The sequence below is a fragment of the Hibiscus syriacus genome, unplaced genomic scaffold (genome assembly GCF_006381635.1).
Source record: "Hibiscus syriacus cultivar Baekdansim isolate YM2019G1 unplaced genomic scaffold, ASM638163v2 tig00111835_pilon, whole genome shotgun sequence".
Classification (NCBI taxonomy): domain Eukaryota; kingdom Viridiplantae; phylum Streptophyta; class Magnoliopsida; order Malvales; family Malvaceae; genus Hibiscus; species Hibiscus syriacus.
Genome location: NW_024063193.1, coordinates 1,175,052 through 1,201,320, shown reverse-complemented (window position 1 = coordinate 1,201,320; position 26,269 = coordinate 1,175,052). Strand labels below are relative to the sequence as shown.

Sequence of the window (26,269 nt, the reverse complement as noted above, 5' to 3'; positions counted from 1 at the left end):
GACATGGTGTGGTCCACGAATTAAATAATGGGAGAAGTGGACATGGCATGTTCCAAGTGGAGGATACTGGTGCGACAAATAATGGACTAGCCATTATTCACGTGAATTCAATGCTCTTGCACATGGGAGTAGTGGAAATGGAAATTCACGTGGGGTCCAATATAGTGTTGCGCCAAATTCAAATAATAATGGGAGTAGTGAAAATGAAAGCTCATGTGGAATCCAAGGAGGAAGTTGTGATGGTATGGCAAGTGGTGGTGGCTCACCTGTTGAATTAATTAATGATCTGAGTGGTGCACATGGGGAGCAAGGAGGAAATAATGCGAGTGTTGAAAGTATGCATGGTGCACGTGAAGAATTAAACAATGGTGATATGCGTGGTGCACATAGGGAGCAAGTTTCGGTCCTAGTAGAAAATTTGAATAATAATGGTAGTGCGGCCATTTTAAATAATAATGACAGTGATGCCAGCTCACATGGAGTCCAAGAAGAGATGGGTACAGTAGAAACGTGCGTTGAAGTTCAACCTGGAGTGGGGACTGATGTTCCACAACCAGTCTCCAATGTGCATCCATGATGACCAGGCAAGCATGGAATCTGGAAGCCAAAAGCTTATAACGTTGCAATTTCAGATCGAGAGCCAGCCAATATCAAAGAGGCATTGATGAGTCCTCTTTGGAAAGAAGCTGCACAAGCAGAGTATGATGCACTGGTGAGGAATGACACATGGACACTAGTTCATCTTCCTAGAGATAGGAAGGCAGTAAACTGTAAATGGATTTTTAGAATAAAGCGAAATGCTGATGGCTCGATTTCAAGGTACAAAGCACGCTTGGTGGCGAAAGGTTTTTCAAAAACCAGAATTGACTTTGATGAAGTCTTCAGCCCGGTGGTTAAGCCTGCAACGATCAAGGTATCATTTCCTTGGCGTTGTCACGGGGGTGGAAGCTGAGACAAGTTTGATGTCAACAATGCCTTCTTGAACGGGCTGCTCACTGAAGAGGTGTACATGACTCAACCACCAGGGTATGAGCAAGGCAATGGTGAGCTGGTATGTAAGCTACACAAGGCGATTTATGGGCTGAAACAAGCACCGAGGGCCTGGTTTGAGCGACTGAAGGCATACCTGGAATCTGAAGGTTTTTGCCTAGCCAAGTCGGATGCCTCTCTTTATGTTCGAAAGGCCTCGGATAGCTTGGTGTACTTACTGGTGTACGTTGATGATATCATCATAAGGGATAAAGAGGTGGTTGTTCAAAGTGTTATAGACAGGATGAATGCTCAGTTTTCGTTGAAGGATCTTGGACCATTGAGTTTTTTCCTAGGAGTGGAAGTCAGTTATGAAGGTGATGGTGTTGTTTTGAGTCAACAAAAGTATATCCAAGACCTTTTACAGAAGCATGGTTTTGGTGAGGTGAAGAGTCTTCCCACCCCTATGGTCTCTAACATCAAGCTGTCTTCCAAGGAAGGAACACCACTTGAAGATGTTGCACGATTCAGAAGCATTGTAGGTGCCCTGCAGTACATCGTGATCACTCGACCTGATGTGGCATTTGTTGTGAACAGGGTGTGTCAATTCATGCAAGCCCCACTGGATGTTCATTTTTTGGCAGTCAAGCGAATACTTCGTTACCTACAAGGTACTGTTGACTTTGACTGCGTTTTACACCCTCGAGAATGGCTTTGACTGGTTTTGCAGATGCGAATTGGGGTTCTGATGTTGATGATAGACGGTCAACCTCAGGTTGTATATATTTTTGTGGGAACCTGGTCTCGTGGAGCTCTAGAAAGCAACAGGTTGTTGCACGTTCAACTGCTGAGGCTGAATACAGAAGTGTGGCTTGTGCAGCTGCTGAGATGGTGTGGCTTCGATCGTTGTTGGGGAATTGCATGTAGTTTCACATGGCAATGCCACATTGTGGTGATAATACAAGTGCAGTTGCAGTTTGTGCTAATCCTGTACTGCATTCCAAGTTCAAACACGTTGAGTTAGATCTGTTTTTTGTTCGAGAAATGGTGGCTATGGGACAACTACAAGTGCATGAAGTTCCTGCAATTGAGCAGGTTGCTGATGTGTTGACCAAGCCTTTATCAGCACCTCTGTTTCTCAAACACAGACAACGATTGCTGGTGGTGCAGCTTAAGAGCAGATCAGTTTGAGCTTGAAGAAGGATTGAAGTTGAAGATTGCAAGGGGAATGTTAGTGTAAATGAACTTTCATTTCATTTTGGGTTTGAATGAGCATTGATCATGTTTGTGCTTCTTGAGCTTGAAGAAGATTTGAAGTTGAAGATTGCAAGGGGAATGTTAGTGTATGTAAATGCATGGCATATATGTTCACGTGCAGTGCATGATGGTTGTGCAGCTGAGTTTTGGTTCACTGCAACAGATCAAGTAGTTAGTTTGTTGTGGAGTTAGTTACATCAGTTATAGCTATAGTACTAACTATAAATACTCCCATTGAGAGTTGTAATACTCACGCTTGGTATAATGAATTTCAGAAGATTCATTTCTCTCATTTGTTTTCTTTCTTGTTTACATAGATTAGACAATTGTTTATAATCTTTACATCCTGCTGTGTGGCACATCATCCACTAGGATAGCGGTGAAAATTTGACGAATAGCGCGCTTTCAAGTCATCCAATTTCCCCGAAGCTGATAGCGAAAAAGGGTGTTTCGTTTTGCTTTCACTCTACTCTTGGAAGCAGAGCATTGGCCGAGTTCCGAGTAAAACAGAATCGAAATGGATGAAGGAACACCGAACCCACAATCAACTCTTTACGAGGCCTACAACGAGCTTCACGGTTTAGCTCAAGAGCTAGAGGCTCCCTTCGACGCGCCGGCGGTGTTAGTTGTTGGACACCAAACGGACGGCAAAAGCGCGTTGGTGGAAGCGCTCATGGGATTCCAATTCAACCACGTCGGCGGCGGGACCAAGACCCGCCGACCCATCACTCTCCATATGTCTTACGACCCTCTTTGCGACGTCCCATTTTGCCATCTCGTCTCCGATGATGATCCTGCTGTCGCTCACGAAAAATCTCTCGCCGATATTCAGGTTAAAAATTCTTTTTTTTACTCTATTTTTTTTCTTTTTAGATGCACCAATCATTGTGATTTTCCTATTAGGCCTATATTGAAACTGAAAATATGAGGTTGGAACGTGAGCCATGCCAATTCTCAGCTAAAGAAATCATCATTAAAGTGAAATACAAATACTGTCCGAATTTGACCATTATAGATACTCCCGGGCTTATTGCTCCTGCTCCGGCTCGAAAGAATCGTGCTTTGCAGGTGTTTTCTCAACTCACCAAGTATTTCTAGTTAATTTTATTTCATACATTTCCGTAATTGGGACAATTTTATCGGTGGTGAGTGGTGACATTCAAGCAGAGCCAAGCGCGTGCGGTTGAGTCCTTAGTGAGAACAAAGATGCAGCGTAAGGAGTTCATTATATTATGTCTTGAAGATTGTAGTGACTGGAGTAATGCAATGACAAGAAGGGTTGTAATGCAGGTATGTAATTTTTATATTTGCCATGTTTAGTAAGTGTTAACTTTTAGCTAAAGAATGTAGGCTTGGATTTGTGGAGGTTACTTGTTCTTAAGAGGGTTGAAGCCAAAATACTACTCTTCAATCAAGGTATCTTTTAAATATATAAGCATGAATAAAAACAGAGAGAAAATATACTTTCAAGTTGTTTGCTTGATGCAATGCTTTTATGTAATTTAGCAGCTAATATAATCTTTGGCATTCCTAATTATAGCTAATGTTAGCTTTAGATGCTTAGTTTTTTGGAACTACAAACTACCTCTTGTAGTTGCAAAGAAAGGGTTTTATTCATTTAAATTGTTTATTTCGGGTTATGGTGATGTTGCGAAGCTTAACATTTTTGTTGGTTGATAATTGATTCAGATTGATCCAGAGCTTTCAAGAACTGTCATTGTATCTACCAAGCTCGATACAAAAATTCCTCAGTTTGCACGTTCTTCTGATGTGGAAGTTTTTCTCTCGCCACCTGCATGTACACTAGATGGCTCCATATTGGGTGACTCTCCGTTCTTTACGTCAGTGCCTTCTGGAAGAGTTGGTTCTGAGCATGATTCGGTTTACAGTTCAAACGAAGAGTTTAAACAGGTTTGCTCCTGCTTCCCCTAAAATCACGGGGTTGATTATGGTACCGAGAAGCTTTTTCTTCTTTTGTGACATATGCTTGGTTTAGTTGTTCGCATTAATATTTGCTTCCTTCCTTTACTGATGGATAATCTAGTTTGTTGGGGGAAGTATTTGAAGGGTCATCCTGCATAACAGGAGCGTAAAGCTGACAAGCTTAAAGAATTTTTTTTTGTAGTCATGAAATCTAAAATGTTAACTATCTCCATGCTGTACATTATGGTGCATTGGGATATTAGACCAAGTTGATCAGTTCTTCCCCCTTTTGATTTCTATTGCAGGCAATAATATTTAGAGAGGTGCAAGACATAGCATCTTTGGAGGAGAAATTGGGTCGGCAATTGTCAAAGCAAGAAAGAAGTAGAATAGGTGTAAGCAAACTTAGGCTTTTTCTTGAAGAATTGTTACAGAAAAGGTATGCATGCTCTTTTTTCCCATTCAATTTCAGATAAACTTGAAAGGGGGATATTGAAACTCTTTAGTGTAAATTAAATTTGGAAATATATAATTGCAAGGTATAGGGATAGCGTTCCTTTGATCATTCCACTTCTTGAGAAGGAGTACCACAGCACAACAAGAAAGTTAACTGAAATAAATAAGGAACTCAGGTTTGGCGTTGAGCTTATTGAACATTTTATTTTTGGCGATTTTAGATGACTTTGTTAAAGCCTTTGAACTGAAATAAATAAGGAGATTTGATTGCACTGGATTCAGTTTCTTCTTCCCATAATCATTTCATTCTTTCCTTCACATGCAGCACTTTGGATGAAGAAAAATTGAGGGAAAGAGGAAGAGCTTTTCATGATCTATTCTTGACCAAGGTTTCTATGTACTCTTATGGCTTTTTGATCTGTTGCATGTATATCTTGTTTGTTCTTCTTTTGCAAAAATGTGGGACCGTTTTAAGGTCATATAAATTTGTAAGAGATGAGACTGTTTATTCTTGTCAGACATTGACATTACTTATGTTCAAAATTGTCATTCCAGTTCCTGTTATGCGTTCTAACTTAAATTTGCTGCATTACTTAGTTGTCATTGCTACTGAAAGGGACAGTTGTTGCGCCTCCAGATAAATTTGGTATATTTCTAGTGAAGATATCTTGTGTTTTTATAAATTAATCGTTCCTGACGGATGCTAGATTGCTTACAGTTTTGCAATGATTCATTACAGGTGAAACCCTAGTAGATGAGAGAAGTAATGGAGGAGCATTTGCGGGTGCTGATGGTCTTCAATTGCCACACAAGATAATACCTGTAAGCTATATGAGACTTAACTTTAAATATTCTTGCAAACTGGATTCTTTTATTTTTTTCTTGTTTTAGCTATACTAATCTTCCAGATTTAATTGGTCAATTCTATCAACTTGATAGATATCCTGGTCCCCATATATAAAATGAATGGAAATCTTAAATTTGCCAAACTTGTCTCATGTGGGTCTCATTGATATTTTAGAATTCTGGAATGCGTCTTTATGGAGGCGCACAATATCATCGTGCCATGGCTGAATTCCGATTTATTGTGGGAGGGATAAAATGCCCACCAATTACAAGGGAAGAAATTGTCAATGCTTGTGGAGTCGAAGATATTCACGATGGAACAAACTACTCAAGGTATGGTTTATTTATGGCTGATCATCTTTCTGTGCTAATTGTTGATTTTCATTTCATGTGCAATAAGCAGTTTCAAATTATTTCTTTTCCTCTTTTTATTTCGAAAATCAGGACAGCTTGTGTTATAGCAGTTTCAAAGGCTCGTGACACTTTTGAACCTTTCCTCCATCAGGTGAAGTGACATTAGCTATCTCTGTCTTTCGTTTATTCTATTTCTTTTCATGTTTCTCTGTTTGTTTCTTGTTGTCAACTTAGTTAATGATTGTGAAATATTTTAAAATTCCGAAATTTAAGTTTGTGAAATGATGGAAAGCCTCTTTATTATCCATTTAGTTCTTGCACCAAATATTTATTAGCTGGTAACATTCAGGACAGGAATATGCTTGCTTGGGGTCTTTAGTAAGCTGATAAAGGATAGCTTTTTCAACCAGGTGCCATTCGCCTTGTACTATGGTACCCTTTTTACTATTTGGGGAGTTACCGTTCCAATTTTCTGACCCACTAATCTCCCTGGGTTTTGTCCGTATAAAGAAGACAGAAAAGGTAGATATTACGTGATTGTCCCTGACTTTATATCTAGGTTCTTCCTAGGCATATGAGTAGGGAGGATGTATAATGCTCCAAAGGTGCAAGGACTTAAACAACCAACCTGACAGATAAAAAGTTATATTTTGTCTGCTTGATGTTGTTACTAATGCCCTAATTGAGATATTTCTTTTTCCTTCTATAGTTGGGTTGTCGGCTCTTGTACATTCTGAAGAGATTACTTCCTATCTCCATATATCTTATGCAGGTTTGTTCGCTTTTTATTTTATTTTATTCTTATTTTCTATGTTTACAGAATCTAGGACTATCATGTAATTAAGTGTTGCACTTCTTTATTATGATTTATGCTTTCAAATGTTTTCTGATTTCCAACAGAAAGATGGAGAATTTTTAAGTGGCCATGATGTATTTCTCAGGCGTGTTGCTTCTGCTTTCAACAACTTCGCTGAATCTACTGAAAGAGCTTGCTGTGAGAAGTAGGCCACTTCCTCTATCGCAATCAAATTGTTTTCTTTACTAAGTTGAACTTTACAAACCCTAAAAATACATTCTAATGATTACTAAAGTAAAGATGATGGAGCTTCTTGGTCACCAAATTGTCATGACCCATGAAGCAAAACTGGAAGCTAATGAGGAAGAAAGGGGAAACACGGGGTATTTAGGGATTTCAAATGAAAAGGGAATTGAGAAAATGAATGAGCAGAAGATTTGGGTGAAGAATTTACCTGATGGGCAGCTGGATTAGGCGTGGGAAATGGGTAAGGAAGCAAAGGATCAGATGAATGATGGGCCAGAACATGAAACAAGCCCAACAGCCTGAAATCACAAAAAAAATAATAAAACGGTTTAGGAATCAAATCTGTTAGAGAAGAGTACAGCTGGCAGTCTGTTATGAGCTATTTTCTATAAAAATCAGTGTAACCAATTGAAAACTTATCAATGAAAATGTTATGATTCTATTTCTTCAACCTAAAATTCTCTATTCCTTAAATCCTTTCTTATTTTTCTTGAGCAGTTCATCACAATTGGTATTCAGAGCAAGGCCATTTTGATCCAAAAATACTAAATTTTTTTTTCCAAACTGGGTAAAGCACGGAAATTACAACAGATGGCTCACAATGATCAGTCGCCGGTCATTCCTGCTGATCCAACAGAGTCTTCTGAGGTGGAGCCAGTTCCAATTTGGTGGCTTCATCAGTAGAGTGCTTTAGAGCAGAGGATGCAACTACTGGAGGCCACAATAACTGACACGAAGAACATGCTTCAGTAACTATTGGGGTTGATGCAGAAAGCTGGGAATGAATCTGGGCAATCTACTCCTGCAGAACGACCACAAGCACCACCAACTCAAATTAAGGATGCAACTAAAATGCCATTACAAGTTACAGTCCTTGATGATAAGGAGAAATACTCATTTCAACCAGGACAACCGGGAATCTTAGCATCTAAGCCTACCTTGCCACAGGATGTTTTTAAGATGAAAGCAACAACAAATACAATGGAATCCGGGGAGCAACCTATCATTAAAGGATATCCATTCATGGAAAAACATTCCAGTAACACTAACACTGGTTTGTTTCTTCCAAAACTGAAAATAGAGCTTCAGTTTTTTGATGGCACTAATCCTAGGAGTTGGATTAGAAAATGTGAGATATTTTTCTATCTTTGCTGTTCCTGAATTACAGAAGTTAGAAATAGCTGCTATGTATTTCACTGGCAAGGCTGAGATATGGTTTGATGGGTATATCATGAAAAAGAGTAGAGTTACTTGGCATGAATTTGTTTCTGACATGTGTCATAGATTTGCTGATAAGGGTTATATTGACGTTATTGATGAATTTAACAAATTAACTCAATTATCTTCTGTTGAGGAGTATGAAGCTCAATTTGAAGAACTTCAACCCTACCTTCTTCAGATTAATCCTGAATTAGGAGAGGAGTATTTTGTTTCCAGTTTTTTAAGTGGTCTTCAAGAGGAATTGAAACATAAGGTAAAGGTTTTGGAACCAAAGACTGTAGCTGAAGCTGCTAGAAAAGCAAAGTTATACGAGCTGTCCTTGGAAGTGGAAAGTAAAAGATTTAGAAGCATTCCACGACCAATACTGCCAGGAAATACTACCAGTTCCAGAACATTTTCTTCTTCAATGAGTTCAGCCTTGAAGAGCAATCCAGGGTTTAATCAAAATAGACAACAGTTATTGGAGTATAGGAGGGCAAACAATTTTTGTTATAAATGTGGTGATAAATTTACTCCTGGTCATCATTGCAAACTGAAGCAATTGAATTCTATGGAGGAGATGGTTGAGCAAGAGGAACCAGAGGATTTACAGGCAGTTCAGAATTCTGTTGATAGAATGACAATGGAGGAAAAGGATCCTGAAATTTCTGTCAATGCCATAACTGGAAGTTCAGGAGGAAGCACTTTGAGAATCCAAGGATTCATTAAAGGAAAACCACTTAGTATTCTGATTGATAGTGGCAGTACTCATAGTTTAGTTACTAGCAGGTGGGCTAAGGAAGGATTAGAGTTGGAGGAAACTAATCCATTAGTCATTACAGTTGCTAATGGTGATAAGCTTTATAGTACAGCAAAGAGTAAACAATTGAGTTGGGAAATGCAAGACTTCATTTTTATTCATGATTTCAGGGTGTTAAACCTTGGAGGTAGTGATATGGTCTTGGGAGTTGACTGGATGAAGAAATACAGTCCAGTTTTAATGGATTTTAACAGTATGACTCTGCTAATGGTGATAAGCTTTATAGTACAGCAAAGAGTAAACAATTGAGTTGGGAAATGCAAGACTTCATTTTTATTCATGATTTCAGGGTGTTAAACCTTGGAGGTAGTGATATGGTCTTGGGAGTTGACTGGATGAAGAAATACAGTCCAGTTTTAATGGATTTTAACAGTATGACTCTCAGTTCTAAGATGGGTGATCAAGACATTATGTTGGAAGGAGGGTTAAACAATACTGCAATGAAGATAATTTCAAGCAACAAGATGCAGAATTTGATGAATAAAAATCCTGATTTGGTAGGGGAAATGTATATGTTAAATGCTGAAGTTGGTGGCAATGTAATTCCTCCTACAATTTAAGCTGTAATAGCTGAATATAAGGATGTGTTTGAAGAACCTACTGGAATGCCTCCAATAAGGAAGCATGATCATTCTATTATCCTTAAGTCAGGTATTGACACAGTTAATGTCAGACCATACAGGATGCCTTATCATCAGAAAATAGAAGTTGAGAAACAAGTGGCTGAGATGTTAGCTGCCTCAATTATTCAAACTAGCAAGAGCCCTTTTGCTTCTCCTTGTTTATTGGTTAAAAAGAAAGATGGCAGTTGGAGGATGTGCATTGATTACAGACAGTTAAATGCCCTAACTGTTAAAAATAAGTTTCCTATTCCTGTAGTGGATGATCTCTTGGATGAACTAGCTGGAGCTAAATTTTTTCTAAGCTGGATTTAAGATCTGGTTATTGGCAGATTCGAATTAAACCTGAAGATATTCCTAAAACAGCATTCAGGACACATCATGGCCATTTTGAATTCAAGGTAATGCCCTTTGGATTAACTAATGCACCAGCTACTTTTCAAGCTCTTATGAATGATTTATTTGGACCTTACCTCAGGAAATTTGTTCTAGTTTTCTTTGATGATATCTTAATCTACAGTCCTGGCTTGCATAGTCATGCAGAGCAATTACGAATTGTTTTGGAGATTTTAAAGAAAAACCAGCTTTTTGCTAAGAGAACTAAATGTTTTTTTGGCCAAGCTGAGGTGGAGTATCTTGGTCATACTATTTCACAACATGGAGTAGCTACAGATTCATCAAAAATTAAAGCTATTCAGGAGTGGTCTATTCCAAAGAATTTGAAATCTTTGCGAGGGTTTTTGGGTCTCACTGGTTATTATAGAAAGTTTATTAAGGGGTATGGTGAAATTAGCAAACCCCTCACTACAATGTTGAAGAAGGATCAGTTTGTTTGGACTGATGAGGCTAAGAAGGCATTTATCACCCTTAAGAATACTATGTGTACTGCTCCAGTGCTAGCTCTGCCAGATTTTACAAAACAATTTTGTTTGGAAACTGATGCTAGTTACAAAGGCATAGGGGCAGTCCTATCTCAAGAGGGTAGACCAATTGCTTACCTCAGTAAGGCTTTGGGACCAAAACAGATTGATTTATCGATTTATGAGAAAGAGTATTTAGCTATTTTAATGGCTATTTCTAAATGGAGACATTATTTTGAAGACAGTTCTTTTATAATTAAAACAGATCATGAGTCCTTGAAGCACTTGCTTGAACAGAAGCTAACTACTACAATTCAGAAGAAGGGTCTTACAAAATTGCTGGGATTGAATTATTCTATTCAGTTTCGCAAAGGTAAACACAACAAAGTTGCTGATGCTTTATCAAGACAGTTTGAAGTTGATTCTGAATTTCAACAGTTATCTGCTACAATAGTCATTCCTACTTGGGTCACTGAGGTGCAAAACAGTTATGAAACTGATTCTTTGGCTAAGGAATTAATTCCTAAATCGTTATTTGATCCTAATGGCATGACTGACTGGTCCTATACTAAAGGGATCCTAAGATATAAAGGCAGAGTGTATATTGGTTACACAGGAGGATTAAGGAATCAACTTCTTTCTACACTTCATGATTCACCACAAGGTGGCCATTCTGGCATACAGGCTACTTATCATCGACTAAAATTGTATTTTTATTGGAAGGGAATGAAGACACTGGTTAAACAGTATGTTCAGCAGTGTGATGTTTGTCAGAGAATTAAACAAGAACATGTTTTGCAACCTGGGCTACTACAACCATTACCTATTCCACAGCAAGCTTGGGAGTTTATTACCATGGACTTTATTGAAGGGTTGCCTCCTTCTAATAGATACAATTCCATTTTGGTGGTAATTGACAAGTTCACTAAGTATGGGCATTTTCTACCACTGATTCATCCTTTTATAGCTTCTGATGTTGCTAAAGTCTATTTAGAGCAAGTTTACAAACTCTATGGACAACCTAAAGTTGCTCTGTCTGATCGAGATAAGATTTTTACCAGTGTTTTTTGGAAGGAGTTATTGAAGTTATTAGGGACTACAACCCTATTTACAACTGCCTATCATCCTCAAACGGATGGTCAAACAGAAAGACTTAATCAATGTCTTGAACAGTACTTAAGAGGACTTTGTTTTTTAAAGCCTAGTTCATGGGCTAAGTGGATTTCTCATGCTGAATGGTGGTATAATACAAGTTTTCATACAGCATTGGGTACTACTCCCTTTACTGCTTTATATGGTTATATACCGCCAACTATGACTTGGACTACTGACTAACAAGTAGCTAATGTGCAGCAGTTTATGAAAGACAGAGACAATATCAATAGTATACTGCTTGATCAACTTAGTAAAGCACAGCATCGAATGAAGTATTATGCAGATCAAAAAAGGAGTGATAGACAGTTTATGGAAGGTGATGAGGTTTACCTTAAGCTTCAACCTTATAAGCAGACCTCTTTGGCTCTACGCAGAAACTTGAAATTGTCTGCTCGTTATTATGGACCCTACAAAATCAAACGCAGAATTGGATCAGTCGCATATGAATTGGAATTACCAAATCATTCTCGACTTCATCCTGTTTTTCATATCAGTCTTTTAAAAAGAAAGATTGGGGATAACAATGTTGCTACCAGAAACCCACCTGAACTTACTATTGATGGCCAGCTTCGTGTTTATCCTGCGATTGTTTTGGATAAACGAGTTATTAAGCGAAATAACAAGGCAGTTACACAGTTATTAATTCAATGGTCGAATCTAGGAGTCGAAAATGCTACCTGGGAGGATTTCACCGTATTGCGTTCTCAGTTCCCTGATTTTAATCCTTGGAGACAAGGATCGATTGTTGTCGGGGGTACTGTCATGACCCATGAAGCAAAACTGGAAGCTAATGAGGAAGAAAGGGGAAACACGGGGGATTTAGGGATTTCAAATGAAAAGGGAATTGAGAAAATGAATGAGCAGAAGAATTGGGTGAAGAATTTACCTGATGGGCAGCTGGATCAGGCGTGGGAAATGGGTAAGGAAGCAAAGGATCAGATGAATGATGGGCCAGAACATGAAACAAGCCCAACAGCCTGAAATCACAAAAAAAATAATAAAACGGTTTAGGAATCAAATCTGTTAGAGAAGAGTACAGCTGGCAGTCTGTTATGAGCTATTTTCTATAAAAATCAGTGTAACCAATTGAAAACTTATCAATGAAAATGTTATGATTCTATTTCTTCAACCTAAAATTCTCTATTCCTTAAATCCTTTCTTATTTTTCTTGAGCAGTTCATCACACAAATATTACTCGGAGTTTCATATTTGTTGCAGATGTTTAGAGGATTTAGTGAGCACAACCCGTTATGTATCCTGGTCTCTCCACAATAAGGTAAGCCACTGGAAGTCTAGCATTTCTAGTTTAGGAATGGGCCATGGTTGATGCACGTGTCCAATTTAAGAATTATGTGTACTGCAACTGCTTCCCAAAGTTAAAATTCTCGTAATTCGTCCACCATTTTCATGGTTTCATTTTCTTTTTGGTTGTTCCATATTGCTTTAGGACTTGTTATCAACCGTTGAATTTAGAATCACATGCATATGTTCTGTGATATGTTGGATCATCTGACCTATTGCTCTGCTCATCTTGCGTTGTATGTTGAATTTTCAGAATCGGGCTGGGCTACACCATTTTTTAGACTCATTTGGTGGAACCGAGCCATCCAGTGTAGCAGTCAATTCCACATCTCCTGGAAATTCCCAAGATTCATTGCCTGGGTCTGTTGTTGCAGAGAAGCATGACACCAAGCCAGGAGCGGATATAAAGCTCGGTCATATATCCTCGGGCATCGATTCATGCTCTTCTGCTCAGACAGCAGAAACTAAGCTTGCTGACCTTCTAGATAGCACACTTTGGAACCGGAGGCTTGGTCCTTCATCAGAAAGGATAGTTTATGCATTGGTACAACAAATTTTTCATGGCATAAGGGAATATTTCTTGGCATCTGCAGAATTGAAGGTTTTCTTATTTTTAATCTTTTTGTCCAATTATTTCATGCTATGCTTTTGTCTAGTTTGATTATTTCATCATTGTTTATGTCGATGTTTTGCAGTTCAATTGCTTTCTTCTAATGCCAGTTGTGGACAAATTACCTGCACGTCTCCAGGAAGACCTAGAATCTACATTTTCTGATGACATGGACAATGTGTTTGACATCAGCAATCTGCGGCACTCTTTGGGCCAACGAAAGAGAGACACAGAAATCGACCTCAAAAGGGTATTCCACATCTATCTAGTTTCCTTTACAATAATAGCATGCTATTTTTCTGATCGACTCGTTACACGGAATGGCTATTTTACAGATTAACAGGCTCAAAGACAAATTCAAGGTAATACATCATCAACTTAGTTCGTGTCAAAAAATACCAAGTTTGTCACCTGCATATGCCGATTGATTCAGGTCCAAATTTGAGAACATAATCGATCACTTAGGTACGTGGAGATGGAGTTGTTTGTTTGAAAATGACATGGATCAAAGATTTAATTTTTATTTTTAAATTAAGCGTTTTTTTACTTGAAGATTAATTACTTGATTAATGAATTTTTGTCTCGTACTGTTATGTTCTAATATACTAGATATTGATATAGGCTCATGCCCAAAATTTTGGATTCGCTATCACGCATAAAAGTGTTATTTTTATGGACCTATGGTCTTAAACTTACATGGCACAATGAAGATTAATTTACTGTACTAATTTCATGAAATTGGATAATTGATTGAAAACTTAATCTTAACAATAGATTCTAGTGAATTTCATAAAAGGTTTCGAATTTTGCTGCGGGATCTTATATGGTAGACATGTTTGATGGTTCCTTGTCATGATAATATGATCTAGAAGGTAACTCTTGTAGTGTGAGCAGTGGGAAGGTTCTTTCCAAAGCTTATCCAACTATTATTACTTTGGGATGAAATCGATCTTTGGTATGAAGGATCATCGGAATCATTAGCGAAGCAATCTGAAAACTCTGATACTGTCATGGGGCAGTGGTGGAAGGGTGGCATCTCCCAGTAGTAGCACAACTCTTCTCATGGTCGGTCTATAATCAGGATGGGGATGACAGCATAAAAGACCGAGGGTAAGCGCCAGCTGAGCTTCACCTGAATGATAATTGTCGAGCTTGGGATCAATGGCTCGGGTGATCTCTCCTTCAGAATACAACTCCCTAACCCAATCCACCAACACCAGCTCAGTAGCACTGGTCTTGGGCTCAATAGGCCTTCTCCTGCTGGAAACTTCAAGCATAAGGGTGCCATAGCCATAGACATCAGTGCTTGTGGTGGCCTTCCCAGTCCTTGTGAGCTCAGGAGCCAAATACCCTAGCGTACCGACAATGTTTGTGGTCTGTGGATTGTTATTGTGTTCATAAGTTCTGCCCAAGCCAAAATCTCCGAGCTTTGCGTTTAGAACTTCATATATCAGGACATTGCTTGGCTTGACATCTCTATGAACCACTTTCTGGTAACATTCTTCATGGAGATATAGCAATGCTTGTGCAACACCAGTTAAAATCCTGTATCTTTGGTCCCAGGTAAGGTTTTACTCTTCATTGGACCATCTTCATACAAAAGCTTGTCTAGACTCCCATTAGGGACATAATCATAAACAAGGAGCTCGTCTTTCTTTCGACACCAATCGTGTAAGTGTACAATATTCCGGTGCCTAAGTTGTCCCATGCTTGTAATTTCTGCAACGAATTCTTTCATTCCTTGACGAGAACCGTTACACCTGCTTAATTGCGACCTCTAGTCCAATACTAGGGATCACACCTTTATAAACTCTCCCAGACCCTCCAGAACCAATGAGGTTTCTCTCTCCAAATCCCCTTGCTGCAGCGAAGAGGTTGGAATACTTGAATCTACAAGCTACATATTCGATTTCCCAATCCTCCAGAATCTCATCTCCATCTCTAATCCTGAATATGATATTAATAGCACCAATGATCATTAGGAAAACAAGAGTAACACTTATTAAAGTCATACCTATTGCAAATCCCTTGCTATGCACCACTTTATTCGACACTGTCTTTATAAATGGGAGTTTTCTTGGATCTAAATCTTGTGCCCTTCCTTCTGTGCTAAAGCTCCAGCCATGCACATAATGTAAGGCCGTCAGCAAGCCAGTGGAAGCAGAGAAGCCAACATACATGTACTCATCTAGCACCAATGAAAGATCAATCGGAAACGATATCAAAGGGCGTGGGGGTCTTGGCATGCCACAAGGAAATATCAAACATTCATCAACATCTTGTTGTTATCATAGTCAATCCATGCCCGAAAAGGGTTTCCCGCTCCTGAGAAGGATCGAGTTGTTCCAATTGTCAACGGAGGAATAGTAAGCAGCCGGCTTGGATATTTTGGATATCAGGCTGGATATATCTATCCCTACATGGTTATCAATATCATTGATGTCTTGCAGTTCAGGGTTTTGGATTATATCGAACTCCACTGCTAGAAAACGACCAATGCTGGTGTCATTTGGAAGGCCTAAGTATTGGTTTGCATTACTGGTGTTCGGCTTTTTAGTCGGCACGAGAACAAAAGCAAGACCATGGCCTCCAATATCAGGGTACTTTGAAGTGATAGAGAACACAAAGTTTGTACTAAATGTAGCCGCTTCTGCAGTTCCGTTGTTGTCGGGATTGCTTTTCTTGAATTGGACTGGAGACGGATAGAATGCATGACCGAGAAGTCGTGCTGAATCATTTGTTAACACCAACATCCCATCAAACTTGATAAACGAAACTCCCTTGAGTGTCAAGTTTCCGTTGAGGAACCCGTTGTACTTGAAATTTATCTCTTCATGGACAACAAGAAGGCTTTGAAGGAGCAGGTGAAACAAGAGACCAAGTGCGTCCATGGCTGAGTAATGAACTAGATTAGATGGTTTCTAGTAGGAGAATTCTTTAACTATGACGCCCGTGAGAAGTTTCGAAGAGAACGTTGTTTGCATTGCTGGTTGTATTGATTGTTAATAGTGTTAGTCATGATGGGTGTGTCTTGGACGTTGCTTAGGCTACATAACAGCCTAACTCAAGCTCCGTAACCATACCGGTTATCTGCACTAGTCCCGGTCATAGACCTCGGTTCCTTCGGCTAAGTTTGTGCTTTGTGTCCAACTATACTTCTTCCAGTATAGGGGAATAGGGGTGTAAAAAGTTGACCCGACCTACAAAACTGACTAAAATCGATTCGAGTCAAAACTGTTTTTAACCTGCGCTGTAGCGATCCGAAATCGACTCGAGTCGGAACTAGTGTTTACCTGAATCCGAGTTGGACCTGGAAATTGTGGATTTGAACCCGACCTGTATCCGACTAATATGAACCTGAAACCGAGATTGAACTGGTAAATAACTGGTATTACCCGACCTGTTTTCAACCGACCTGTTTTCAACCTGACCTGTTTTCAACCTGATCTGATATTTACCTGACTTATATATTACCATGGACGAAATTATAAGATTTTAATAAAATTATGAGTTTTTTAGTTTATGATGTAATTAAAAAATTAATATAATTACTTTTTAAATGTTATAATAAAATATTTATTATGATAATTAAATTAATAAATAGACCTATTATATAAAATTATTTAATAAAATTAATAAAATTATTTAAATGTATAATAGATAAAACATGATTAATAATGCAAAGGAAAATTAATATAGTTTAATTTATATAAAGAAAGAATAATATTAATAATGAAAGTATTTATTATGTAATATATATTAACGTTTTACATTATTAATATAAATAATTTTGGCAATACATTAGTTTACATAGGCCCAATACATAAGTTCATTTATATTAAGGTTTAGGGTTTAGGGTTTATGATTTAAAGTTTAAGGTTTAAACTTTATGATTAGAGTTTAGGGTTTCTATAATTTATATACTTTATTACTTTATATAGTTTATGCATAGTGTTTCTATAAACTATATAAGTAATTTACTTTATATAGTTTATATATAGGTATATATATATATATATATATATATAGTTTATATATATTATACATGGTTTATACATACATATTATATAAAATTATTTAATAAAATTATTTAAATATAAATTATATAAAACATGATTAATTAATTATTAAATAATTAGTTTTTTTTGATCGATTTTAAGGTTTCTAATTTTAACCTAATCATTTATTACTTTATTACTACAAGTAGGGGTGGGAATAGGCCAGGCCAGCCTACAGGGGCCTACGACCTGACCTATATAAAGTCTGGCCTGGACTGACCTATTTAATAAAAATATTAGGCTCAAAATTTTTTAAAAGTCTATTAAATTAAATAGATCAAGCTTAGGCTTATTAAAAAGCCTTATAAACTTGATAGGCCGACCTATATATATATATATATTATTTTTGGATACCTGTACCAATATATATGTGTCATTGCATTGAACAGAACACAAGGTATAATTAATATATTTCAGACTTTGATTGCACACTAAATAGACAAAAAGCTCAGTTGAAGAATCAGTGTGTTCGAGAGCAGACAAGAACCGTTAGGACCCACATGGGTTTTTGGGCGTCAATAGGGATTGGTTCTGCTCAGAAGTCTTCACGTGGCACAACGAAAATAATATAGTTTATACCTATATAGTTTACATATATAGTTTATATATATTGTCACTCCTTCATAACTTCGATGCCTCAAACCTTTGTCGGATATTTATATCAATGTCTCGGATTTAAATTTTTAGTCCGTGATAATATAGTTCATATAAATATAATTTATATATATATATAGCTTATAATAATTATATATTTTATAATATAAATATAGTTTATATATATAGTTTATATATATAATTTATATATAAACTTATATTATATATATATATATTATATTTTTTCAATTTTTTAAATAAATACAATTTACTATATTTTTTATTATTTATTCACATTTTACATTTATTTCAATTTAATCTTTTTGTGTTTTTTAATTTATTTCAATTTTAAGTCTTTCACTTTTATATGTATTCAATTTAGTCCTTAAATTTATATGTGCATCTTCATTTGGCCCATTGTTAGTTGTTATTTATATTTTTGTAACTAGTCCATAACTTTTTAAATGTGTTTAATTTAGTCATTTTTATATTAATTTAAACCTCACATTTTAAATTTATTTCGATTTAGTCCCTTACCTTGTGTGTTGTTTAATTTATATTTTAAAATTTTATTTGTAATTTTACATTTCTTCAATTTTGTCCTTAAATTTATATTTTTTACAAAATTGATCCATGAATATTTATTTTTGTCTTAATTTACTCGAAATCATATACAATTACAACTTACAATTCAATAATCACAAAAGATGACAAAATAATTAATCCAAAAATAGAAACGACCCGACCTGAACTCAATCTGTATCCGGTAAACATCCAACTTGAATTTTATCTGTCAATGATGTGACCCGATCTGAACGAGATCCGACTGAAGTCTACCCGAACCTGAATTAACATGTTTTTTATCTGCTTCGGACCTGAACTGTTTTGACCTGAACTGACATCGATCCGAACTGAAAATGACCTGACCTGAACCCGATCTGGATCTGGTGTCAAATCAACCTGAGTTGACATGTACCCGATTTTACCCGACCTGCCAAGATCCGATTGAAACCTGTCCGATTACCTGATTTTACAACCTTATGGGGGAACTCACAGGCCCACTTTCGAAAATGAGGATGTTTCTTTTGAGGCAAATCGAACCTCAACAATGTCTACCATCCAGGGCACCACAAACTGTACAAATAATTTTACTACCAACTGGGAATTTTTTCATTTTTTTTGTTGAATTTCGATACTCTATATCGATCCTCGTAACTCCCCCATTTTCTTCAATTACATGTGACTTCCTCTTGCATCTACTACATTGCAGTAACGTGTCTGAAACATTTAAAAATAAATTTGAAATATATAATATTATAATATAATTAAAAATTGGATGATTGATTGAAAATTAAGTTTCCATGTGATTCATCCCAAGTTGGTGGCTAACTTATTGGAAAATTAATCTTTGGTAGGTGGCCAACTTTGCACATGGGAATTTCATCTTTGGTCCCTAAAATATTAGGATTTTTATAAGTTTAGTTCTTAAAACTCAACTATAAATAGCTCTAAGTATTTCATTAGAAATCATCTCAAAACAAGTTATCTATTCCTCTTGTTTTCTTTATTCTCTCACTTTGAGATTTCTAAAGAATTCCATTTGTTGTAATATTTGTTGATAGTGAAATTATCATTCGGTGTGGTGCCCGAGGAGTAGATGATATTCTCGTCGAACCTCGTAAATTTGGTGTGTTCTCTCCTTTATTGTTTTTTATTCGGTTTTTCCATTGTGTTTCAATATTCAATAGTTTGACGGGTTTATCTGCTGTGCAACCTTTGGTGGTTTTGATCTTGATATTTCAAATCAATTTTGAACTACGTTTGTGTGAGAAATAACCCAGTTTCCCCAATAATTGGCATTAGAGCTTCGGTTGAGGTTATCCTCGCGGTCCTATTGCTGAAAAGGTACAGTTCGTGCTATTGAATATTGTTCATTAAAATTAAAATGCCAAAATACGGATCAGTTGAAACATCAAGCTCTTCATCTGGACCGGTAAGGAGGATGATGTCAAATGTAAATTTCTCAGTGGAGTTGTTCGATGGATCTGACCATTTTGGCATGTGGCAAGGCGAGATTTTAGACGCTTTATTCCAACAAGGTCTAGACATCGCCATTGAGGAAGAAAAGCCTGAATATATAGAGGAGAAAAAATGGGGAACAATCAATTGTTTAATGTGCAACACAATTCGATCTTGTCTTTCCAAAGACCAGAAGTATGGCTACAAGAACGAGACTTCTGCAAGTAAGATGTGGAAAGCATTAGAGGAAAAATTCCTAAAGAAAAACTCTCAGAATCGTCTCCAGATGAAGAAAATATTGTTCAGATTTGATTATCAACCAGGCACCGGTATAATTGAACACATCACTGCGTTCAATGAGCTAGTGGCAGACTTATTGGGCATGGATGAAACCTTCAAAGATGAAAATTTGGCTTTGATGTTGTTGTCATCTATTCCAGATGAATTTGAGCACCTTGAGACAACGTTACTTCATGGTAAGGGTAATGTTACCCTTAAAGATGTAACTGCTGCTTTGTATAGTTATGAGCTCAGAAAGAAAATCAAGAAGGAGAACAAGTACGAAGTAGCGGAGGCCATGGTGGCAAGAGGTCACTCGAAAAGTCAAAAGCCAAAGTGGAGAGAGATCAAAGTCGAAGATGAATGTGTCTTTTGTCATGAGAAAGGCCATTGGAAGAAAGATTGTCTGAAGCTGAAGAAGAAAGAAAAGCTTCTCCAGATGCATATGTTGTAGAGCATGATGAAAATGACTCTGACATATCATTGGTTGCTTCATCAACAACATTCCATTCAGATGAGTGGATATTAGATTCGAGTTGTACTTATCATATGTCCCCTAATCGGGAGTGGTTCTCCGGTTTAGTAGAACTAAATGCAAGAGTTATTTATATGGGCAATGACAATGCCTGTAAAACTATTAGGATAGATTCAATTCGATTGAAGAATCAAAATAGATCAACCAGAGTTCTAACTGATGTCCGGTACGTGTCTAATTTGAAGAAAAATCTCATCTCGTTGGGAGCCTTGGAATCCAAAGTCTCAGTAGTCACTATGAGAGATAGAATTTTAAAAGTCACATCTGGCGCACTTGTGATGATGAAGGGCATCAGAAAAAATAATTTGTATTACTACCAAGGTAGTACAATTATTGGAGCAGTTGCAGCTGTTTCCGGAGGCGATGATTTGGACACAACCCAGTTGTGGCATATGCGGTTGGGACATGCTGGAGAGAAATCCTTGCAAATTCTGGCAAAGAAAGGATTGTTGAAAGGTGAAAAGGCTTGGAAATTGAACTTTTGTGAGCATTGTGTTCTAGGAAAGCAGAAGAGAGTGAAGTTTGGAACCACTATACATAATACAAAATGTATTGTGGATTATATTTACTCAGATGTATGGGGTCCTTCAAAGACACCGTCTTTGAGAGGAAACCATTATTTTGTAACTTTTGTAGATGACTTTTTCAGAAGAGTTTGGGTGTATCCGATGAAGTCTAAAGATGAAGTGCTTCAAATTTTCCTTAAATGGAAAAATATGATCGAGAACCAGACTGGTAGAAAGATTAAATGTCTTAGGACGAACAATGGAGGGGAATATAAAAGTGACCCATTCTTTGACGTTTTCCATGAGTATGGTATTGTTCGACACTTCAGTGTTAGAAATACACTACAACAGAATGGGGTGGCAGAGCGTATGAATCGAACAATATTGGAGAAAGTTCGATGTATGTTGTCTAATGCTGGGTTAAGTAAGGCATTTTGGGATGAGGCTGTGACATATGCTGGACATCTCATCAATCGTCTGCCATCATCAGCGATAGAAGGAAAAACGCCATTGGAGGTATGGTTTGGAAAACATGCTACTGATTATGATTCCTTACATGTATTTGGATCCACTACTTATTATCATGTGAAGGAATCCAAGCTTGATCCGAGATCAAAGAAGGCTCTCTTTATGGGAATCACCCATGGAGTGAAGGGATTTCGCCTTTGGTGTTTAGACACCAAGAAGATAATTTGTAGCAGAGATGCTACCTTTGATGAATCTTCCCTAGTGAAGAAGGTAACAAATGAATCTGTCCAGACAAGTAGCACTCCGCAGCAGGTGGAGCATACTCCAAAACATGTGGAGTTTCAGCAAACGATGATCCCAGAAGTTGATGCAACTGATTCTTCAAATCCAATAGAAGAATAAGAAGATGAAGAGGTTCAAACCCAATAACCATTGGAGACACCAGAATCACTTGCAGTTACAAGGCCAAGAAGAGAAATTCGTAGACGTGCTCGATTTGTTGATATGGTGGCCTATACTCTTCCATTTGTTGATGATGATATCCCTATCACTTACCAAGAAGCAATGTAAAGCTTGGAAAGTGATAAGTGGAAAAGTTCTATGGATGAAGAAATGTAATCTCTCCAAAAGAACAACACTTGGAAACTAGCACAATTACCGAAAGGTAAAAGAGCAATTGGATGCAAGTGGGTATTTGCAAAGAAAGATGGATCTCATAGCAAGAAAGATGTTCGCTACAAGGCAAGATTGGTAGCTAAAGGCTACGCTCAAAAGGAGGGAATCAACTACAATGAAGTATTTTCCCCTATTGTGAAACATTCCTCCATTAGAATATTGTTGGCCTTGGTAGCACAGTTGAATTTGGAGCTAGCTCAACTTGATGTAAAGACGACTTTCTTGCACGGTGATTTAGAAGAGAAGATCTATATGACTCAGCCAGAAGGATACAAATATGGTGGTTGTGAGAAATGAGTTTATAAGCTGAACATATCGCTATATGGATTGAAGCAATCTCCGAGGCAGTGGTACAAGCGATTTGATAGCTTTATAAGGAGGCAAAAGTACACTAGAAGAAAATATGATCATTGTGTGTATTTGCAAAAGCTCAAAGATGGATATTTCATTTATCTTTTCTTGTACGTTGACGGTACGTTGATCACTTCGAAGAGTCAAAAAGAGATAGACAAGTTAAAGGCTCAATTGAATAATGAGTTTGAGATGAAATATCTAGGTGAAACCAAGAAGATTCTTGGTATGGAGATAAGTAGAGATAGACAGAGAGGGAAGCTTTGTTTAACTCAGAAGTAGTATATGAGAAATGTATTACAATGTTTTGGCATGAATGAAACTACCAAACATGTAAGTATCCCACTAGCTTCTTATTTGAAACTTAGTTCTTAGTTATCTCCTAAAACTAACGAAGAACGAGAGTATATGGAAAAAGTTCCATATGCTAATGCAGTTGGGAGCTTGATGTATGCAATAGTGTACGTGTCCTGACATTTCACAAGCAGTTGGAGTTGTGAGCAGGTACATGCATGATCCTGGAAAAAGACATTGGCAAGCTGTGAAATGGATTCTACGGTATCTCCAACAAACCGTGGATGTTGGTTTATTTTTTGAACAGGATGAAACACTTGGTCAGTGTGTGATTGGATATGTTGATTCCAACTATGCTGGTGATTTAGATAAGCGTCCATCAACTACTGGGTATTTGTTTACTCTTTCTAAAGCCCCAGTAAGTTGGAAGTATACTTTGTAATCTATAGTGGCTTTGTCTACTACAGAGGTAGAATACATGGCAGTTTCAGAGGTTGTGAAGGAAGCAATTTGGCTTAACAGGTTGATGGAAGACTTGGGAGTTGTTCAAAGTCACATTAGTCTCTATTGTGACAGTCAGAGCGCTATTCACTTAGCGAAAAATCAAGTCTACCATTCAAGGACTAAGCATATCGACATGAGGTATCACTTTGTGCATGATATCTTTGAAGAAGAAAAGATTATGCTTCAGAAAATTACGACAACAGAAAATCCTGCATATATGATGACCAAGGTAGTAACAGTAATCAAGTTCAATCATTGTTTGAACTTGATTAACATCCTGAAAGTTTGAGCACCTTCGGGTATATGGCGCTTGTGAACACAATTTAAGGCACAACATCAAATTTGAGGAGTTGAAGAAGTTGAGTAGGCTTGGTAATTTCAAGCCAAGGTGGAGATTTGTTATGTTTGGCTTGAAATCAAATTTGGCAAGTTGGAAAATTCATCTTGGTTGGTGGCCAACTTATTGGAAAATTCATCTTGGTTGGTGGCCAACTTATTGGAAAATTAATCTTTGGTAGGTGGCCAACTTTGCACATGAGAATTTCATCTTTGGTCCCTAAAATATTAGGTTATTTATAAGTTTAGTTCTTAAAACTCAACTATAAATAGATCTAAGTATTTCATTAGAAATCATCCCAAAATAAGTTCTCTTTTCCTCTTGTTTTCTTCATTCTCTCACTTTGGGAATTCTAAAGAATTCCATTTGTTGTAATATTTGTTGATAGTGAAGTTATCAACCGTTGTGGTGCCCGAGGAGTAGACGATATTCTCGTCGAACTCGTAAATTTGGTGTGTTCTCTCCTTTATTGTTTTTTATTCGGTTTTTTCATTGTGTTTCAATATTCAATAGTTTGACGGGTTTGTCCGCTATGCAACCTTTGGTGGTTTTGATCTTGATATTTCAAATCAATATTGAAACAACGTTCTTATGGGAAATAACCCGGTTTCCCCAACAGTAGGCATGTTTGATGGTTTCTTGCTATGATAATGTGATCTAGAAGGTAATTCTTGGCGTGAACAGTGGAAATCTTCTTGCCAAAGTTTGTCCAACTATTTTTACTTTGGGACAAAGTCGATATGTTGTATGCAGGATCATCAGCAATCTGAGAACTCTGCAGTTGCTGTAAGAATTTCCATATGAATACCATGGTCGGTCTGTAATTGGAATGGGGATGACAACATAAAAGACCAAGGGTAAGCACCAGATGAGCTTTTCACCTGAATGATAATTGTGAGCTTCGGATCAATGGCTCGGGTGATATTTCCTTGAGAATGCAATGCAACTCCCTAACCCAGATCACCACCACCAGTTCGTTAGCTCTGTTCTGGGGCTCAATAGGCATTCTTCTGCTTGCAACTTCAAGCATAAGGGTGTCATAGCCATAGACATCACTTCTTGTGGCGGCTTTCCCAGTCTTTGTGAGCTCGTGAGCCAAATACCCTAGCATACCGGCAATGTTTATGGTCCGTGGATTGTTATTGTGTTCATAAGTTCTGGCCAATCCGAAATCCCTGAGCTTTTCATTTAGACCTTCATCTATCTGGACATTGCTTGGCTTGACATCTCTATGAACCACTCCTGGTAACATTCTTCATGGAGATATAGCAATGCTTGTGCAACACCAAATAAAATCTTGTAGCTTTGATCCCAAATAAGTTTTTTTCCCCTTCAGTGGACCATCTTCATACAAAAGCTTGTCTACGCTCCCATTGGGGACATAATCATAAACAAGAAGAAATTCGTCTTTCTGCCGGCACCAACCATGTAATTATACAGGAATCCAGTGCCTAAGCCGTCCCATGCTAGTGACTTTTGCAACAAATTCTTTCATTCCTTGACGAAAACAGTTAGACACCCGCTAGTGATTTCTCTCCAAACCCCCCTGCTGCGGCGAAGAGCTCGGAATACTTGAATCTACATGCTCCATATTCGATTTCCCAATCCTCCAGAATCTCATCTCCATCACGGATTCTAAATATGATACAGAAAGCTGCAATGATCATAAGGAAAACCAGAGCAACACTTACTAAAGTCGTACCCAGTGCAAATCCCTTGCTAAGCACCACTTTATTATACATTGTCATCCGAAACGGAAGCTTTCTTGGATCTAAATCTTGTGTCCTTCCCTCAATTCTAAGGCTCCAGCAATACAAGCCAGTGGAAGCGGAGAAGCCAACGTACATGCACTCATCTACAACTGATCCTACACCTCGGTTAGCCACACTCGTCCTAGTCCTCGGTTCCTAGGGCCAAGTTTGTGGTTTGTGTCCAACTATATCACTTCATCCAGTATGGGAGAACAAAACAGTCCATTTTCGGAAATGATAATGTTTCTTTGTGGTGACGCAAACCTCAAAAAATAAAAATGTCTACCATGCAGGGCACACCTCGCACACTTTCCCATGCCATCAAAGTTTGCAAACTCATATATATATCCTTCTTTTACTACCAACTTGGTGCTTTCCCCCCCTGAATTTTGAGGCTCCATCGATCTTATTAGCACCATTTGGCTTGTATTACGGGCAACTTCCCACTTTCATCCGTCACATTGCAGTAACGCGATTGAAACTT

General features: G+C 37.6%; 2 protein-coding genes and 1 pseudogene across 2 annotated transcripts; 1 reads left to right on the top strand and 2 right to left on the bottom strand.

The window, feature by feature from the left end:
• The first annotated feature begins 2,575 nt into the window (after positions 1-2,575).
• Positions 2,576-13,929, top strand: LOC120171682 (dynamin-like protein ARC5). Its single transcript, XM_039179353.1, has 17 exons — positions 2,576-3,058; positions 3,130-3,294; positions 3,394-3,516; positions 3,916-4,137; positions 4,455-4,588; positions 4,689-4,781; positions 4,931-4,994; positions 5,203-5,251; positions 5,345-5,427; positions 5,627-5,784; positions 5,896-5,956; positions 6,515-6,577; positions 6,706-6,806; positions 12,721-12,778; positions 13,058-13,405; positions 13,500-13,664; positions 13,750-13,929. Exons 1-17 carry the CDS (start codon positions 2,744-2,746, stop codon positions 13,840-13,842), a joined length of 2,295 nt encoding a protein of 764 aa, XP_039035284.1. The 5' UTR covers positions 2,576-2,743; the 3' UTR covers positions 13,843-13,929.
• A 462-nt stretch (positions 13,930-14,391) lies between these two features.
• On the bottom strand, positions 14,392-15,660 carry LOC120171711 (annotated as a pseudogene).
• Positions 15,661-24,623: 8,963 nt separating this feature from the next.
• On the bottom strand, positions 24,624-25,881 carry LOC120171710 (L-type lectin-domain containing receptor kinase IV.2-like). The gene is made up of 4 exons (XM_039179373.1): positions 25,552-25,881; positions 25,376-25,445; positions 24,916-25,276; positions 24,624-24,852 (listed from the first exon to the last, which is right to left on the bottom strand). The coding sequence occupies exons 1-4, from the start codon at positions 25,879-25,881 to the stop codon at positions 24,624-24,626; spliced, it is 990 nt and encodes a 329-aa protein (XP_039035304.1).
• Between the last annotated feature and the right edge of the window lie 388 nt (positions 25,882-26,269).

What these genes read in the sequence shown, in the direction of transcription:
- LOC120171682 (XM_039179353.1), top strand. Translation starts at nt 2,744, where the DNA reads ATGGATGAAGGAACACCGAACCCACAATCAACTCTTTACGAGGCCTAC. An exon ending in TGCGCCTCCAGATAAATTTG is followed by an intron (nt 5,252 to 5,344) that starts GTATATTTCTAG and finishes GATTCATTACAG; the next exon opens with GTGAAACCCTAGTAGATGAG. An exon ending in TGGCATCTGCAGAATTGAAG is followed by an intron (nt 13,406 to 13,499) that starts GTTTTCTTATTT and finishes GATGTTTTGCAG; the next exon opens with TTCAATTGCTTTCTTCTAAT.
- LOC120171710 (XM_039179373.1), bottom strand. Translation starts at nt 25,881, where the DNA reads ATGTACGTTGGCTTCTCCGCTTCCACTGGCTTGTATTGCTGGAGCCTT. An exon ending in GAGAGAAATCACTAGCGGGT is followed by an intron (nt 25,446 to 25,551) that starts GTCTAACTGTTT and finishes TGGTGCCGGCAG; the next exon opens with AAAGACGAATTTCTTCTTGT. An exon ending in CAAGCTTTTGTATGAAGATG is followed by an intron (nt 25,277 to 25,375) that starts GTCCACTGAAGG and finishes GAATGTTACCAG; the next exon opens with GAGTGGTTCATAGAGATGTC.